This window comes from Calypte anna, chromosome 7 (genome assembly GCF_003957555.1).
Source record: "Calypte anna isolate BGI_N300 chromosome 7, bCalAnn1_v1.p, whole genome shotgun sequence".
Classification (NCBI taxonomy): domain Eukaryota; kingdom Metazoa; phylum Chordata; class Aves; order Apodiformes; family Trochilidae; genus Calypte; species Calypte anna.
This window is the reverse complement of record NC_044253.1, coordinates 38,665,843-38,682,782: the sequence shown is the minus strand read 5'-3', so window position 1 is coordinate 38,682,782 and position 16,940 is coordinate 38,665,843. Positions and strand designations below refer to the sequence as shown.

Sequence of the window (16,940 nt, the reverse complement as noted above, 5' to 3'; positions counted from 1 at the left end):
TTTGTAAGCTAAGATTAAAAATTCTCTGAATCATTTGCATAAAGAAAAGCTTTTTGGAGACTGGACACCAGGCCTTCACTAGTTCAACCTAAGAGCTAGCAAAATTCAAATAGAAATACAACACCATAAAAGTATAACTATAACAACTGCATATGGCAATGCCACATTTAAATACCTACAGCTATCTGGCACTCAACCCATGGCTTTAGTACAATAAACTTGGCCAGGTTCTGTTGAAAGCAACTTCAAATCATTTAACACCTAAAACATTTTGACATATTGCTATCTTCTAAACATGCAGCACTAAGAAAAACATCAAACCAGTTGAGAATATTTCTTTAATAAATTCTTTTCAAAAATAGTAACAAGTTGTTTCTCTACAGTATTTATTTCCAGTTTTCAAATAGTATTCTGAATTTAAATACTAAATATTTGCATTTAAATAGTGTCTAGGAGGCAAACATACCATAGTGAAAAATTATTATACAACAGCTTTGCACAAAACATACTGAAATTATAGAGTAATGATCAAAATTAAGCAAGAGAAATATGATTCCAAACAAAATGTTCCATTTACTGAATAATTTCCATGGAGTTGTTCTTGTCAGCCTCTGGAATATCTGTTAAGTGATGAAAAAAAGGACGGCCATGAACACAGCCTTTATTTTCCTTTCCAAGCTGTTGCTTCATCCTGTAAATTGTGTTTTGTACATCTTCTTTTGACAAATGTAAGGGCAGCTGCCGAGCTAAACGTACTGCTTCTCCCTGTGGAAAGGAAAAACAAAAACAAAACCCCAAATTGCTTTAAGTACCACTTTTTAACACATTAACCTGGGGCTACCAGAAAGCAGGAATAAAACACTGACTGTTTAAAGGTCATTTCTTCTCTTTTCTGCTGATAATCCAAATCCCAGAACCCAAAATGTAAGTCTAAACATATGTTACTGGTCATTACACACACACAGTCAGTCTCCTGGTCATGCCTGCACTTTCTTTTCTTTTAGGGTTCACATTTGCAAGATGCTTTGTGTTTCTGAATATCTTGTTTCCTGTTGGCACCAGCATCAGTTGAAGATGTTTACAGGTTGACAAGACACACTGTGCACCATAAACTTCAGAACTAGTTTTAAAAACCCTATGGTGAAATTTTAGAATAATGTGGTATAAACTATTATTGTCTGTTGCATCCAGTTATCTCAGAGCACCAGAAAGCAGACATCACTGCTGAACACAGCTATAGAATCACTGAATGTTAAGGGTTGGAGCTCATCTAGTCCAAGCCCCCTGCTAGGGCAGGTTGAACAGGATGGCACCCAAGTGGGGTTTGAATGTCTCCAGAGATGGAGACTCCACCACCTCCCCAGGCAGCCTGTGCCAGTGATCTGCTACCCTCAAAGTAAAGAAGTTCCCCCTCGTGTTTAATGGAAATTCCTATGTTCACATTTGTGCACCTTACCTCTTGTTCTGTCACTGGGCACCACTGAAAAAAAGATGGGCCCTACTGTTCTGACACCCATCTTTTAGGTATTATTTATAAGTATTGGTAAGATCCCCCCTCGGTCTTCTCTGAGTCCCTCTGCCCTTCCTCAGGAGTGTTGTCTTAGTCCCCTAATCATCTTTGTAGCACCAAAGAAATCAAGAAACTTCAAAACCAAGTAGCCAGCTTTTCTGTTTCCTCCTCCAAGATGGACTTTCCTGCCACCACTTCCTCTCCTTTACTTCAGTAATGTTGCCTAGACAGAAATAGATATGGCCTATATCTGAATCCTCTCATTTTCTATCTCTGGGGTTTTCTCACACCCTTCCAAGTGGAAAAAAAGGACTATTCTCCACCCAGGAAGGCTGCTTCTTTAAGCATTACCCAGTTCTTTCTTCTGGGTCTACCAAAAGACAACAAGAGCAGCAGACATGCTGCCTGCTCAAACATGAAACTTAAAATAAAAGTTGCAATTCTGAACATGGCAGTTAATGGCATTTCCAGTGTTTACCCACACAGAATGGTGAAAAAATTCAGTGTTTATTTTCACAGCATTTGTTTTCCACTATGGCAGCCACAACTTTCTAGTTATTATGCATTTCCAGCTACTGTCACTGCTGCCCAAACATCTTTTTAACAGCTCCTAACAGAAAAAACATTGCTTTTAATAAGCCTTCTCTTGATGGTATCTTCATATATACCTTTAGATGTATCTGTATGTGGGTATCTATGTCTGTATATAGGCATATACATCTCTCTCTCTCTTATCTATATATATATATACACACACACACACACATATATATATAAACCAACTTCATCTCACTCAATCTGACTCATAGGTATTTTTAACTAGAAATAAGGCATCTGCCTCCAAACCAAGTGGCAAACCATTCCTGTCTCAATACTGATTTCATCTCTTCTTTAAGCTTCTTTCACAGATACATGGGAATGGTTCAGTACAGTTCACAACAGAATCACTTGCCCCAAAGGTAGCTATAAATTTACTGCCCCAAAAAGACAGGGAAAGATTTATAAAATTGATGTTTAAAAGACAAACCACACATTCTGCATAAATGCCTAAGTCCCGTTTCAAAGTAGGCCAATTCAAGGAAGCATGTTAGCAAATGTAAGAAGAGACAACATATATTTCAGTAACCTTTTTGAGAGAGAAACCTTAAGAACTGGGATTAGAGACAGCATTAACCATTCGATGATTCTATGATTGGCGAAGCATCTAGACAAGAAGTGATAGAAAAATACTATTGTAGTTTTAACAAGAAACAGCTTTAACTAGTAACTTCAACTAGTACATAAACTGTCTCTGAAACTTCACACTCATGATTGTCTCTGGCTGAACTATTTTATTCTCTATGCATAGCAAATATTAATAATACATTCCAATTCCAACTGCTCCATAACAACTTGTGTGAAAAAAACAGAGGCATATGGAGTTCACTGTATATAAGGCTTAATTTCTTTAATTTAATGTCTTAATTTCAGTGACTGCTTGTTTTTCTGACAAAAGTATCCATTTGTCTTCCTCTATCTTTTATTCAAATGAATCATAGGAATTTTTCTTCTTTGAGTGGAAATGATGATTCACCTTTTCAAAAGTAATTTCTATTTAGAAGAGAAGTTCATTAATTAAAACAGAAAGCTGAAGGAAGATCAGGCTGTTTAAGGATTCATTAAAAATTCAGCTGGACAATACTTAAAAGTAAACTTCTGTCTTACCTCCAAATAATTTATCACTTTGAGAGGTCTACATTCATACACTTCCTTTGCATTTCCAATAACTACTGCACTCAAAATTTCTTTCAAATCAGAAATACCATAATATGGCACACACTGTGCCATCCCTTCTATTTCCAGATGACTTTCTGCCATGGAAGCACCTGAAAATACAAAACCAAAACAGTAATTATGATTTCTATGCTGGAGCAATTCAGAGAAAATTGAACTGATGTAAAATCACTTTAGTAAATTGGTCTCACAAACCCAATGCAATTAGAAAACTTTCTTTTGCCCTTTCTGTGGAGCATAAAGCATGTATTTGTTCAGTGCTTCATTGTGATCATGTGTGCTTACTCATATCAAAATTGCCTCAGCTGACTTTAATCCAAATCTTAGCTGGCACTGTTTAAATGCTTGCAACATTCTGGAGCATTCCCACTTTGAAGCATTGCTTTAATTAAAGCTTCTATGGTTTTAATTAAACATACATGAAATTAAAAGCTAATAATAAAATACAATTTTGTTTGAAAAAACTGAAACTGAGTGTTGGCACCGTTTTCTGTATTTAAACCTCTGTAGAGTGCAAATGTTATCATAACAAATTTAGCTTCTACTGAAATAAAAAGCAGTTTTTTCTCCTACAACAGCAAAGGAAGAACTGAAGCCCTTATAATTAAAGGCTCTGTGACAGACTTCATGCTATGATTCACATGGTACCACTGCTGCTGCAGGTACCACTCTGAACAGAAATGCTGAATAAAACATTTAAGCAAGCTTCTCAACAAAACACCCTTTCAGTCTTTGAGATTTCACTTCTTATTCCTGCTATTTGCAAAAACATTTAATGAAATTGCTACTGTACAGCTGACTTGATTTCTCCCTGTCAGAAGCCAGTTCTCCAGGTGTCGGTCTCACGCATCCTCTTCCTCATCCAGAGCTCCTCCTCTCCCTCATGTTGGGTGCACAGAAATCTCAACCCAACCCACATGGTTACCTTCCCTTTTCCTCCACTCCCAAGTACAAGACCTCCACAGGGAGAGCATGGAAGAATAAAATTCATAATGAAAAATAAACCCATCCTTGGGTAATGGCCTCAGGTAGGACAAATTGCATTCATCCTGGGTCACAAATGGTTTTGGCAAAGTCAAAAACATGGTGACAAATAAGGTTGCTACAAAGTGGATTAAACTGAAAAAAAAATCCCCATGATAAGGGATCATTCATCAGAAAGGAGAGGAAAAAAAAATATATATGCAATATAAGTCTCCACAATGTACTGGCAGAGGGGACCCATGAGCAGGCACTGTTTGAGAGCCATTCAATAAGAGCACAGATGAACAGGATATTATTTTCATTTTCATAATGAAAATAAACCCATCCTGGGTAATGGCCTCAGGTAGGACAAATTGCATTCATCCTGGGACACAAATGGTTTTGGCAAAGTCAAAAACATGGTGACAAATAAGGTTGCTACAAAGTGGATTAAACTGAAAAAACCCAACGTGATGAAGGATCATTCATCAGAAGGGAGAGAAAAAAAAAATATATATATGCAATATAAGTCTCCACGACGTACTGGCAGAGGAGACCCATGAGCAGGCACTGTTTGAGAGCCATTCAATAAGAGCACAGATGAGCAGCATGACTGTGAAGGTTGAATTTTTGTCTGAATATCTGTGTGTCACCAGGCAAGTAATGCTGCTGGGCCTTTTTAAGCTTCATGGCAAGAGATCCTTTGACTAGACTGGAAATTTGATACAGAGAACAAACCTCTCAGCTCCCCCCCCCCAAAATCACATAGCCTCCTCCCAGCTAAGTATTTAACACTCCTTTAAAATAGAAATTTTATTTCCTTTTTCACCCAGCATTGCCTTCCTTCTCCTTTTTAAGCTATCTTTCCCTAATCATGGACAGGAGAAAAAGACATATTTAATGTATGGCTGTAAGCCTAGGATCAGATTCAGTTTAAAGCAAAATGTTAAACTATTTGATAGTTCACCAGTTATTAAAGGTGAGAAAAGATGATGTACTATGCCAGTACTTCCCCACAGAAAAACCTGCCAGTAAAACAAATGAGCAAAAGTCTGCTTTTAATCTCCTTCAGCTCTATTCCCTTAATTTTTCTCCCATTTTTACTCTAATGAAAGACAAGATTTTAGTAACTGACCCTGTCTATTTGATGTGCTTTCTTCCTGAAATGAGAACTTAGTTAACTTGACAACCTTTCTGTAATTTCCTCTCTTAAGCTACCAAAGACAGGACAGAAAAAAAGGTTTAAAAGGAAATTTGTATTTCTTGAGCTTCTTCCTCTTAAAAAATTGATGGCAGTGAGGTTCTAGATTTGTAAGAAGTGCTTGCTGATGAGACTGCTGATGCCTGACACCCTTCAGTTTCACCAGCTGCACTTCTACTGTCTGCAGATTTTGACACCAGATTTGACTTCACCATAGTTCTCATTATTCTGAAAATCAAAGAAGGCTTTAAAGAGCATAACATAAGAACCAGCAGTACAAGAGAAATTTTATTCTTTGGTATTTTTGTGTCACTCTCCTTTTCTGCTTGCGTTCTTTAGACTGAAAAGTAGCCTGCTGCATGCTCATTGACATCTACTTATCTGCAAGCCTTTGCTTGGGATTTGCTGGAATTCCAGTATTGGCAACACTTGATGGTTTAAGCAGACATCTGAGCCTCAGTGTACTTGTAAATTTTTGATGAAATATACGTTAAGTTTCTTGAGTATTCAAACAGCAGTCTTCAAGCAGTTTCCATGATAGTTTCTATGAAATGCTTTGCAACTTCCAAGGAAAATATTTCCCTGAACAAATAAACTGGCTTTCAATTGACTAAAAATGTGAATTTCTCATTGCTACAAATTTCCCCTTTCTCTTTCCAAACAAAGCATTCACAATCATCTTTGGATAGTTCCTTCTTGATGGCAAGGAAAAACTGTTCTCTTTCCAGCTGCCACCTAGATTAGGTGACACTGTAAGACTATCTATCTTCCAGCCCAGGGTCAAAATCAAACTGAAATTCAGTAGCAGTATGATTTTTCCACTGTTTGGTAATGAGAGCTGAGGCATCTTATATTACCAAGGAAGATGTGGGTTTTTTACCTATTACTGCTCCTTCAGGCCTTGTAAACAGATTCTTTGTATATCCATATGTTGGGTGCACACATTCTATCAGGCAAAAAACTCCAGGCTAAAAGCTTGCTTGGGAGCATGGCCTGAGGCCCCAACAGGTAAGGACTGATCCTTGCTCTCAGTTCCTTCCCAGACAAGAATTCCCATCTTCCTCTCTTGGATTGTCACAGAGGGTAAGAGACAGATGCGCTGGGAGGGCACACGTAACAAACACATCTTAAGGAGAACTGGATGGAAAGCAATCCATCTTACTTCTTGAAATGCTTGTAGGGGTCATTGCAAGCTGTACCCAGCAAACAAAAGCCTGGCAGATCCCAGAATACTGAGTTAAGTAAAAGCAAACATGCTGCTCTCCCCAAGGTAGCATCACTTGAAGGCTCAGCAAGGCTTCCAGAACATGAGGGGGTGGGAGGGCAGTGGAAGAAGGGCTGGAGCTCAGAGTCACAGCTTTGCAAATCACAACAACTGGCACGTTCCACAAAGAAACCATTGATTTTGCCTAACAGACAGAGTGACAGCAAGAAGCTTTTTCTGGGCTATTTCACAACATGTTTTTCACTGTCAGCTATCCAGAGAAAAATCTTAGTCAAAAAGCCCTTAGACTGCTGAGCAGTCAATCTAAAGAAGAAGAAAAAGGAGACATTTAAAAAGATCTTAGTCTATAAAAACATGAAGGCAGGGAATGTCCAAGATCTAGGATACTTAGAACAACTCTGGGTGAAATCATACAGAGCCTTCAAACCACATGGAACAAAGGTAAATTACACTCTTGTCTTAAAACAAGAGAACATTCAAAGGACTGAGATCCCCTCAAGTGAAACAATGGCAAATAGGGCCTGAAACTCACACTCCTGTCAAAGTAACTATCCAAAAGCTGCATCTGTGAAAAAGGAAAACACTGACAGAAGTTCAAACTGCTTGCCCATCAAAATGACAGAACAAGAACAAAACTTCACATGAAACTGTGTCCCTGTTAGGAAGAAAGAGGATAAGAAGACCTTTCAAAAAACCACTAAGAGTAGTCTAAGAAAAACATCCTGGAGATATAAAGCTAACATAATTGAAAATTTTACCATTTAAGCAATTAAATCTAATAAATAGTTGATACTTTTTTGTTTTTAAGAAAGATCAAGATACCATCTCTGATTTTAAAAAGACAGCCCAATTGGGGTGTTGAACTGCTCCTGAACAAATTAGGAGCTGCCCGTGGGCAGTGGCAGAAGATCTGTAAATAAGGTTCTGTGTTTCCAAACTGAAAACACAACATCCTGAAATTAAAACCGCCTGGATGTTCGATCAACTAACAGTCCTGGAAATGCTCAAGCTGAGGTCAAACACATCAGTTTTGGTGTGTGTAGGATCAGAACCAGCAGAATAAGTGTCCGCAGTTAGGCAAGTGGACCACAAGAGGGAGGAGACTGAGAAAGGGAACAAAGTGGCATTACTGTACAGATGGTTTTTAGCACCTACCAGAATAAGAACAGAAGACATGACTTAGGACAGGTATTTTTCAACTCAGTATTGGGAAGTCAGCCCAATTTCTGCCTGCTTGTGCATCACACAGTGCCACGGAGTTCAGAGTGAGGCTTGTCCATGTCACACCTGTGAGAAAGATTCCTGGTAGGCAACTCAAGTAACTCAAGTTCAGAACCACCCCACTAGCTAAAAGGGTCTTGGACATTAACTACTGTAGCTTTACTTTTGTGAATTCCAAGCACTGTGGGGAATAAGATTCAGTTGCCAAGCATTAATCCAAAGACCTAACCAATTCAGTGCAAGAATAATGATTATTTTTTTTATCCTATGAGAAACTGTCCCTTACAGACAATATGTCTTTACACTTAAGGAAAAACCAATATGCATGGTGGTTTTGTGGTTTCTTTTTCAAGTAAGAAACTATCAGAATCAAAATGTTTACAAAAAGTTCCTCAGTGCCATCAGTGACCACAAGGCAGGATGTTATACAATGAAGAAGCATCTTAAAGCACAGCTGAGCTGCAAGCCCAGCACAGCACGGGATTAACCAACATCACCTTTCAAATTAGGGCAGCTGTTCAGATTTTCTTGTTATTAAATAAATACTCAGCTCTGCAAAACATCCCTCATACAAAGAGGAAATAAAGCAATGAATTCAAGTCCCTGTAGCTTCACCGAGGAACAGCCCTTGTGAGGCCTTGTATTTGAAATTAGCACCTGCACAGTAGGAGCAGACTAAATACATGGTAATGGACAGCACTACTCAGGGCTCTTCTCTCCTCTTTTGGCAGAATGTGTGAAGATCTAAATAAATAATCTATGCAACCTACTTGACTGACAGTCCTCTTCAGAGATCACCATGGGTCAAGGAAAGCCTCTTCTTCCATGGCCAAAACTGCCAAACATCAAATTGGAGCACCTCAACTTAATTTCTTCTTTTGATGGAAGGTATCTTAGAGCTACTGATGGCATGATGGGCTAATCCATATGGATCAACAAAAAGGCTTGTTATTTTGCATGAAGAAATTATCAGAAATACCACTTTCACATTCAAATTTAAAAGTAAAGACACGGGCCCTTTGCTTGTGACATGAAAGAGGAAGCCCCTTCAGGAACAAAAGATATTTTCTAACATAGAAAGTAAAACTCTTAGCCCAGGATGAAAAGGGAAGCTGTGCTCTAAAGGCTTTTAATAAGAAATCAACCAGCAGTCAGAAAGGGCCATCTAATATCATAGAATCACAGAATCATAGAACTGGCTGGGTTGGAAGGGACCTCAGAGATCACCAAGTCCAACCCTTGATCCACTCCCGCTGCAGTTCCCAGCCCATGGCACTCAGTGCCACATCCAGGCTCTTTGGAAAGATCTCCAGACACGGAGAATCCACTACTTCCCTGGGCAGCCCATTCCAATGCCTGATCACCCTCTCCAGAAAGAAATTCTTTCTCATCTCCAACCTAAACCTCCCCTGGCACAACTTGAGACCCTTTGTGCCCTCTTGTCTTGCTGAGAGTTGCCTGGGAAAAGAGCCCAACCCCCCCCTGGCTCCAACCTCCTTTCAGGGAGTTGGAGAGAGTGATGAGGTCTCCCCTGAGCCTCCTCTTCTCCAGCCTCAACACCCCCAGCTCCCTCAGCCCTTCCTCACAGCAATTCTGCTGGATCCCTTCACAGCCTCCTTGCTCTTCTCTGGACCTGCTCCAGCACCTCAATCTCCTTCCTGAGCTGAGGGGCCCAGAACTGGACACAGGACTCAAGCTGTGGCCTCACCAGGGCTGAGCACAGGGGCAGAAATATGTCATGTCAAGGCTGGAATCTCAAAGTACAGACCTTCAAATATACCAGAGTGGACCTTGAGAGCAAGAAAGAGTTGATAGCAGAGACAGCAAGTAGTAGGACTGACCCAATTCACCCAAAAAGTTGGGAAAAAATGTGTTATGAAGGTACATAAGGTGTTATGAAGAGAATGGGGTTCAGGCATGCTCCTATGGATGCTGATAAGGTGAAATTCTTTAGTATCTGTGAGTTAAGGGCATTCTAGACACTTCTCTACAGCCAGCTGACTTTAGCATCCATCATAAAAAAGTGGCAGTCCCTGTCCTAAAAATTTGACAATATATCTTGAAGGAACAAAACTGAAGAAACAAACCCATGACACTGAGTTAACTTCTAGTTCAACAGTATCTGAATGCTCCCCTTTCGGGCTGTGTCTGAGTTTCAAAAGACCACAAAAATAGACACTGAATTCAGACAGTGAACAAAAAAAACCCCAAACTTCTATAAGACAGTTAAGAATGTTTTGTGAGATGGAACTTGTTCCCTAAAAGCTGAGAAATCCTATAGGATTCCCAGGTGTAAGTGGGACAAATCACTGCTGGTCTGCAAGTCACTTTCTGTAAAGATTATACAACAAGGATCCATAAATTAGAGGGCCTCAGACTGCACAGTGGAATTCCCAGACAAGGGCACATAAGGAGTGATAATTATTAATACCTGTGTATCTAAAAATCAGCATTAATAACCATTTGGAGAAGAGAGCATACTTAGGAATGTGTTTATGGAAAAAAAAGGAAGGACTGATGAAGTATTAAGTAAAAATCCTTAGGTCAGTTGGGAGAAATTCCACTTGTTTGCTGGTATTTCACCCATCATCTGCAATGGTATGCTCTTTTAATAACAGGGGCTGCAACTGGTATAATGTCATCAGCAGAAGCTTATAAACATGACTGACAAGACTCAGATGTTATTAACATTTCACTCAAGTAGTTAAAATACATTCAGAGAACTGAATTAGATTCCCATTCTTCATCTGGAATAGCTATATGATACTGATCAAGTCCACGACCAGGGTGTGTTGACCTGAACAGTGCACATAAAGTTCTACTATTTCACTAATTACTTTCATTAATTCTAAACTAAATGAGGTTTTCCTCAAAAGATTTAATTTCCTTAACTTCACCTACTTAGAAAGACAGGATTGGATACAGCTCCTGCTTCCTGGCTACTGTGTCAAGGCTCTTGCTGGTTTATTGTACAATTCCCTGAAAATAATCAAGCTATCTTAAAGGTAGTTTCCCATGTCCACTACCACAAGACTGGTCAGACATTCTCTTCTGTTGCTGCCTAGGAACTAACTTCAAATTTTCACACTCAAGGCATTCACACACAGTTTATACTCATTAGATTTTGAGCAAATTTAGGCTATCAAGTGAAAAAAAGAAAAAAAAATGGATGTGAGCAAAAGGCTAAGTAGCAATCCCTTCCGCCCACATTTGCTTAGAGACATATAGACCTCCTCAGCTTTTGATTTGCTAGGCTGAATAAACCTTTCCAGAGCTCCCTCTCATTATATGCACTTTGTTCCCCTAATCATTCAAGGATTATCACCAGGAACACCCCTTCTGCACAGTTTTTGCTATTTTCCCAGTGATTTAGCCAGTCACAAAGAAGTTGCCTTGGATTTGCTGTGCTTGATTCAGTAAAGAAAACAGCTCAGTCTCCCTTCTTCCCATGAGCCAGCCCCTGAGTGAACAAGTTGCTCTGCATCCTTTTTTTGTATCTCCCCTTAAAAGATCCCATATGTTACAGTGGATCTGTCATCACCATACATATGTGCAGATCTGCAACACATGAAGCTATAGCATTTCTAACAGCTCTTATAGTGAATCTTTTCTCTGAGCTGTCAGCTAGGTACTACCCCCAAAGATCTTTGCTTTCCTTGGAATTCTGCTGAAGAAACCCTGGCCTGCAGAACCCACCCTGGGTGAGTTGCCCCTGGGTTTCCAGCAGCATCTCTATCAGTCATTATTCAGGAAAATTCATAAATATTTGATCTCTTTTGTTAAGGTAAAAGAATTGTTTATGAAACAGCTTTACTCTGTGATTAACACAGAGGCACTGAAAAGCAGGCTGTCACAAAGAAAAGTGAAAAAAAGAAAAACTCTACCAGAAGGTGTGGTGATGATCCTGCCACTCTCTGCTGGACACTTTGGGCTCTGTGTTACCATCCTGATCAGAAAGTTAGTCCATAACCAGGTCCAGCTCTTTACTGGACCTCCTCAGCTGCTCAACAACAGAAAACCAGCTGAAGCACATGCTTACAGAAGCTTCTGCAAGGAAGTATCACCTTGGAAGAAGCTGCCAGGACTAAGGAAGTCTCATCAGTTTAATCTAAATTTTGTCAAAATGGTAATTACGGATACTGACACCCAACATTTGGAGAAAAAACAAGTCAGGAAAATGTGAATTTCAGAGCATTCTTAGAAACAGTGTTAAGGTTTTCTGTTCAGCGAGTGGCTACCATTACTCAGTGTTCTATGTAGACATTGTTCTTTGCCATGTAATAAAATCTCAGTGTCAAGGAGATACTTTAAATGATAAAGTGATTTATCTCCTGGAAGTTCATGATTCATCAGTAATCTTCTATGTAGGAGGATTTTTTCCAATCTATATGGATTCAGCAACATTAGCTTTTTTTCTATTGCAAATATCCAGACATGATCTACATTAACAGCCACGTAAATCATTACACCATAAAACCCAAGATCTAATATGACTAAAAGATTTTAAAACCACCATACCTTCTATCACTTTTATCTGGAATCCATTTGCTACAAGCCTTGGATCTGACAAATAACCTGATCCATTAAAACCCTGGTAATCCTTCTGCATTGTATAAAGAGCAGCCATAAATTGAGAACCACCAAGAAGACTGGAAAAAAAAAAATCAATAAAGGGTTAAGAGCTAAAATGCTTCATTTGAAAATTAAAACTGAGAAACATACAGAAAAAAGAAGTGACGAAAAGTTATTAGATTTTTAGAAATATTCAGAAACATTAATTTATATAAAGAAGCAAAATAGCAACTATTCATTTATCTCAGAGAATGACCAAATTTAGAGATATAATAGTAATAACATAATCAATAGGAGAAATGAGATAGAGCAAAGGTGTGAAAATGTGAAGCATTTTATTTCCCTCTGGGGGAAGAAATTTTTCTTCACTGCCTCACCGATGAAACTGGTCACAATTCATTCTTATCTCAACTGCAGTGTGATCAGGTCTGCTCACTACTATAATGTAAAAGAACATAAAATATAAAAATCTGTTCTTATAGATACAAAAAAATTAGAAAATGATCACAGAATTAGCAAATAGGGCCTTACCAGAGTTTTCTGAAAATAATTATCAAATGATGCCTGAAATAATGTACAAGTTTTTGCTCCAGTGTTCCATACCTGTCTGTTAACACAACTGGCTTGTCCAATTTCTCTACTGGAAGTTTATGATTCATCAGTAACCTTTTATGGAGGAGGATTTCTTCCAATCTATATGGATTCAGCAACATCAGCTGCTTTTCTGTTGCAAATATCCAGACATCAGGAAAACTCTGACGACGGATCAGGAATAGCTGGTGTTCATCTGAACAATTACTCTCCTGTCTCTGGAGGTGATGTCTACAGGAACTCAGAGAAAAAGGCACTGTCACAGTTTTTGTAGGCTGTTCATGTTTGCTCTTCTTTTCAGTTTGATTATGAAATATTTTGTCAAGCTTCAGCTGGTCGGACAGGGAAGTCTTCAGCTTGGGTTTATGTTTTTCTGCCTCCTTTGTTGGTCGGTGCACTGTCTGTCCCATGGCCTTCTTCACCTCTCTGTTGTACCTTTCCAGGTCCTTAGCAGCTTTTCTTTCATAACTTAAAAAACAAAAAACCAAAACCAAAACCAAACAGCATCATCAGATAAAACACCCAAAACCCCAACTCCTAACATAAGAACAGAATAACTCATTCAAGTGGCCACATCAGTGTTATTTTGATTATAACTGGGCAACAGGAAAAAACTATTCACAGAAAGAGTGGTCAGACACTGGAACAGGCTGCCCAGGGAGGTGGTTGCCATCCCTGGATGTGTTTAAGGGTTGTTTATGTGTAGTGTTGGGGGACATGGTTTAGGGCAGAACTGTGTAGAGTAGGGATGAAGGTTGTGCTCTGTGATCTTGAGGGTCTTTTCCAACCTGAAAGATTCTCTGCTGGCAGCAGAAGGTGACCAGGGATTGTGCCCCCATTACATTACCCTGTGAAGATGCTACATTGGCAATTTTCCTTCATCATGAGAACCAGCAAAACCTGTGTTACTGAATGGGGAGGAGCAGGCTGCACCATAAAAAAAGAGCTCCAGAAGGCTGCTTCTGACCTCAGTCCCAAAGACTGCTCAAGCCTAACTCACAAGCAGATGCTTAGTTCTGGAAGAGGTTCTGTCACAGGCACATCCAGCCCAACCCACCAAGGCATTTAGGCTTCTAGGGCTCTACAGACTTCAAGAGGAGTCCATGCAGATATCCAAGAGTTTGGAGCCTAAAAACTTTTTATTTAATAAAATCTGAGCCTTATGAAGAAGTACATTTGACTTCAAAGGGCCCCAAATTAACCACAAATAAAAAGCATAAGAATACAAGATAGATACAACTACCACAGAATTCTTTGACTAATAAACAGAGACTCTTCAAAGTGCACTCATTACTAAGTTCCTAGATGCTGACTAAGGATTTAAAACTTTACCACACACTGAAGCTCTTCAGCCTTAATGGATTCCTAACGAGGTTGGAAATGTCAGGAAAACAGCCAAGCTTTTATAGGTGCCAGCTTTATAATTGCCTACTACATAGGAGGCTTACTTTTTTGAAGGCCAAAGGTGCTATTTGCTGAATTCCCTCTTTTTGCCTTTACTGGATATTCTCAGTTCCAGCAGGTAATTCAAAACAGTCCAATACTCAATAAAAAAAAAAAGTAGTACTATCACATGGAAGTATTGGAAATAAGTATTTTAGCTGGTCATATTTATTTATTGCTACTTGCTGGAACAGTTTGATTCAATTATGTGTATGCATGCTGGAAAATTAAGGTCAACAAAAGGGTCACCATTTGCAATTAATTATGATGTGCTAGCACTCACATATGGTACCAATATTTAGTTAACTAAAAAAGTCAGCTTAAGTAGTTTCTTGCAATAAATCATGTCCTAGAAAATATGGAGTAAACGTTAAGATAAAAAACATCTGCTCCTTTTAAAATGAATGGATGAAATCACTTGGACAGAATTTTTTTTTTATCCCAAATACATTTGTAACTTTGACCAGATCAAGAAATACTTTGGTTTTGTTTTGGATGGACACAAGTGTCGTGCAGGAGACTAATTGTAAAAGAACTGAGCTTTCAGTGATACACTGGTAATCCAAACCAAAAGCACTTCTAAAGGAAGTCCAACTTGCCTGCCACAATATGCTACCAGAAAAAATTCTAGCATTTCAGACTTGGATTGTGAGGCTTTTGCAAATTCAGATGCATCACCAGTCATTTGTTTAGAATGAAAGAAAACAGCAGGTTTACAAACTATGTATGAGGGGGAAAAGCCTTTGCCTCTCTAAAACCCCTTCCACAGAAGCAAATACAAATAAACACTACCAGAATTGTTTCTTCCCTGCTTTGTGAATTCTCAAAACTTTTCTCAAGCTACAGAACTTAAGCTGAGGAGATTTGTAAAACAGTGTACAAGAAGAGAAGGCTAAAATGAAGTATGATTTCAAAGGCAGCTTTAGTTTAACTACAAAAATTGATCCCAAGAGTCATAATTTTCTCCTTGCTGCTTAAACCCAAATGAAATACTTGGCATATAACAAAAACTTTTTGATATAAGGTCTCTCAGATCTTTTAAGAAAAAGAAGGCAAACTGAAGTTGACTATCTGGAGTACACTCTGCCCAGAGATGGCCACCTGTAGAGCCTCATATATGGTTAGAACAGACTGGAATTCCTTTCTGAGTGTAACACCTTCTCAGCATCAGCCTCTTCGTCTAATAAAACCAAATCATCTCAAGCTATCACCATCAGTTAAAAATTACATTCTACTTCTACATTTCTTTCATTTGAGAGGAGGAAAAAACAATGCATAGGTTGCAGGTTTCCTAGCACTGTTTCCTAGAAGTGCAGACCATGGACCTAATATTATAACTTTACAGATGCTAGGGATAAGCAACAGATCCCAAGGGCAGGGTCTCAAGTTGTGCCAGGGGAGGTTTAGGTTGGAGATGAGAAAGAATTTCTTTCTGGAGAGGGTGATCAGGCATTGGAATGGGCTGCCCAGGGAAGTAGTGGATTCTCCGTGTCTGGAGATCTTTCCAAAGAGCCTGGATGTGGCACTGAGTGCCATGGGCTGGGAACTGCAGCGGGAGTGGATCAAGGGTTGGACTGGATGAGCTCTGAGGTCCCTTCCAACCCAGCCAGTTCTATGATTCTATGATTAACACCTTTATTCATTATTAATATCTATCAGCAGATGAATGGAGCTGACTAGAGATAGAATGGATGGCAAATGGCCAGAGAGTGTCACCAAATTACCCCCATCCAAAGGAAAGAGAATCCCACCTGCAGTACTGTGTCTACTTCTGGAGCACCCAACAGAAGAAAGACATGGAGCTGTTGGAGTGAGTCCAGAGGAGGTCACAAAGAGGGCTGGAGCACTTCTCCTATGAGGACAGGCTGAGAAAGTTGGGGTTGTTCAGCCTAGAGAAGGTAAGATTCTGGGGAGACCTTATAGCAGCCTTCCAGGGCTTGAAGGAAAGCTGGGGGGTGGGGGAGAACTTCTTATGAGGGCATGGAGTAATAGGACAAGGGGTAATGGTTTTAAAGGAGGTGTAGGTTAGACATTAGGAAGACATTCTTTAGTGTGAGGTGGTAAGACAGTGGCCCAGGTTGCCCAGGGAGGCTGTGGATGCCCCATCCCTGGAGGCATTCAAGATCAGGCTGGATGAGGCTTGGAGGTTGAAGGGGAGGTGCCCCTGCCCATGGCAGGGGGGTTGGAACTAGATGAGCTATAAGGTCATTTCCAACCCAAACCATTCTATGATTCTATACTAAGAAGTTAAAATATAGTAAGAAAGATATTTTATAGAATTGTGAAGCAAGCACAAGTGCCCCTGTGTAAAAGAATGACAAATAATGCATGCACACACACACAAGCCATGAGGCATGGGAAGTTTATCAGGCAATAAAAAGCTACCAGACAATCAAGTTGCTACCAGGCAGTCATGGCTATGTGCATACTTCTGTGCCTGT

General features: G+C 39.5%; 1 protein-coding gene across 1 annotated transcript in view; it reads right to left on the bottom strand.

Annotated features, from left to right (window-relative positions):
• Positions 1-324: 324 nt before the first annotated feature.
• The window catches only part of PMS1 (PMS1 homolog 1, mismatch repair system component), a 49,418-nt gene continuing 32,802 nt past the window's right edge, over positions 325-16,940 (bottom strand). The window contains exons 10-13 of the mRNA XM_030454360.1: positions 13,069-13,524; positions 12,412-12,542; positions 3,215-3,375; positions 325-765 (exon numbers count right to left, since the gene is read on the bottom strand). Coding sequence (XP_030310220.1) covers positions 574-765; positions 3,215-3,375; positions 12,412-12,542; positions 13,069-13,524 — 940 coding nt within the window. The 3' untranslated portion in view covers positions 325-573. The remainder of the gene's footprint in view (positions 766-3,214; positions 3,376-12,411; positions 12,543-13,068; positions 13,525-16,940) is intronic.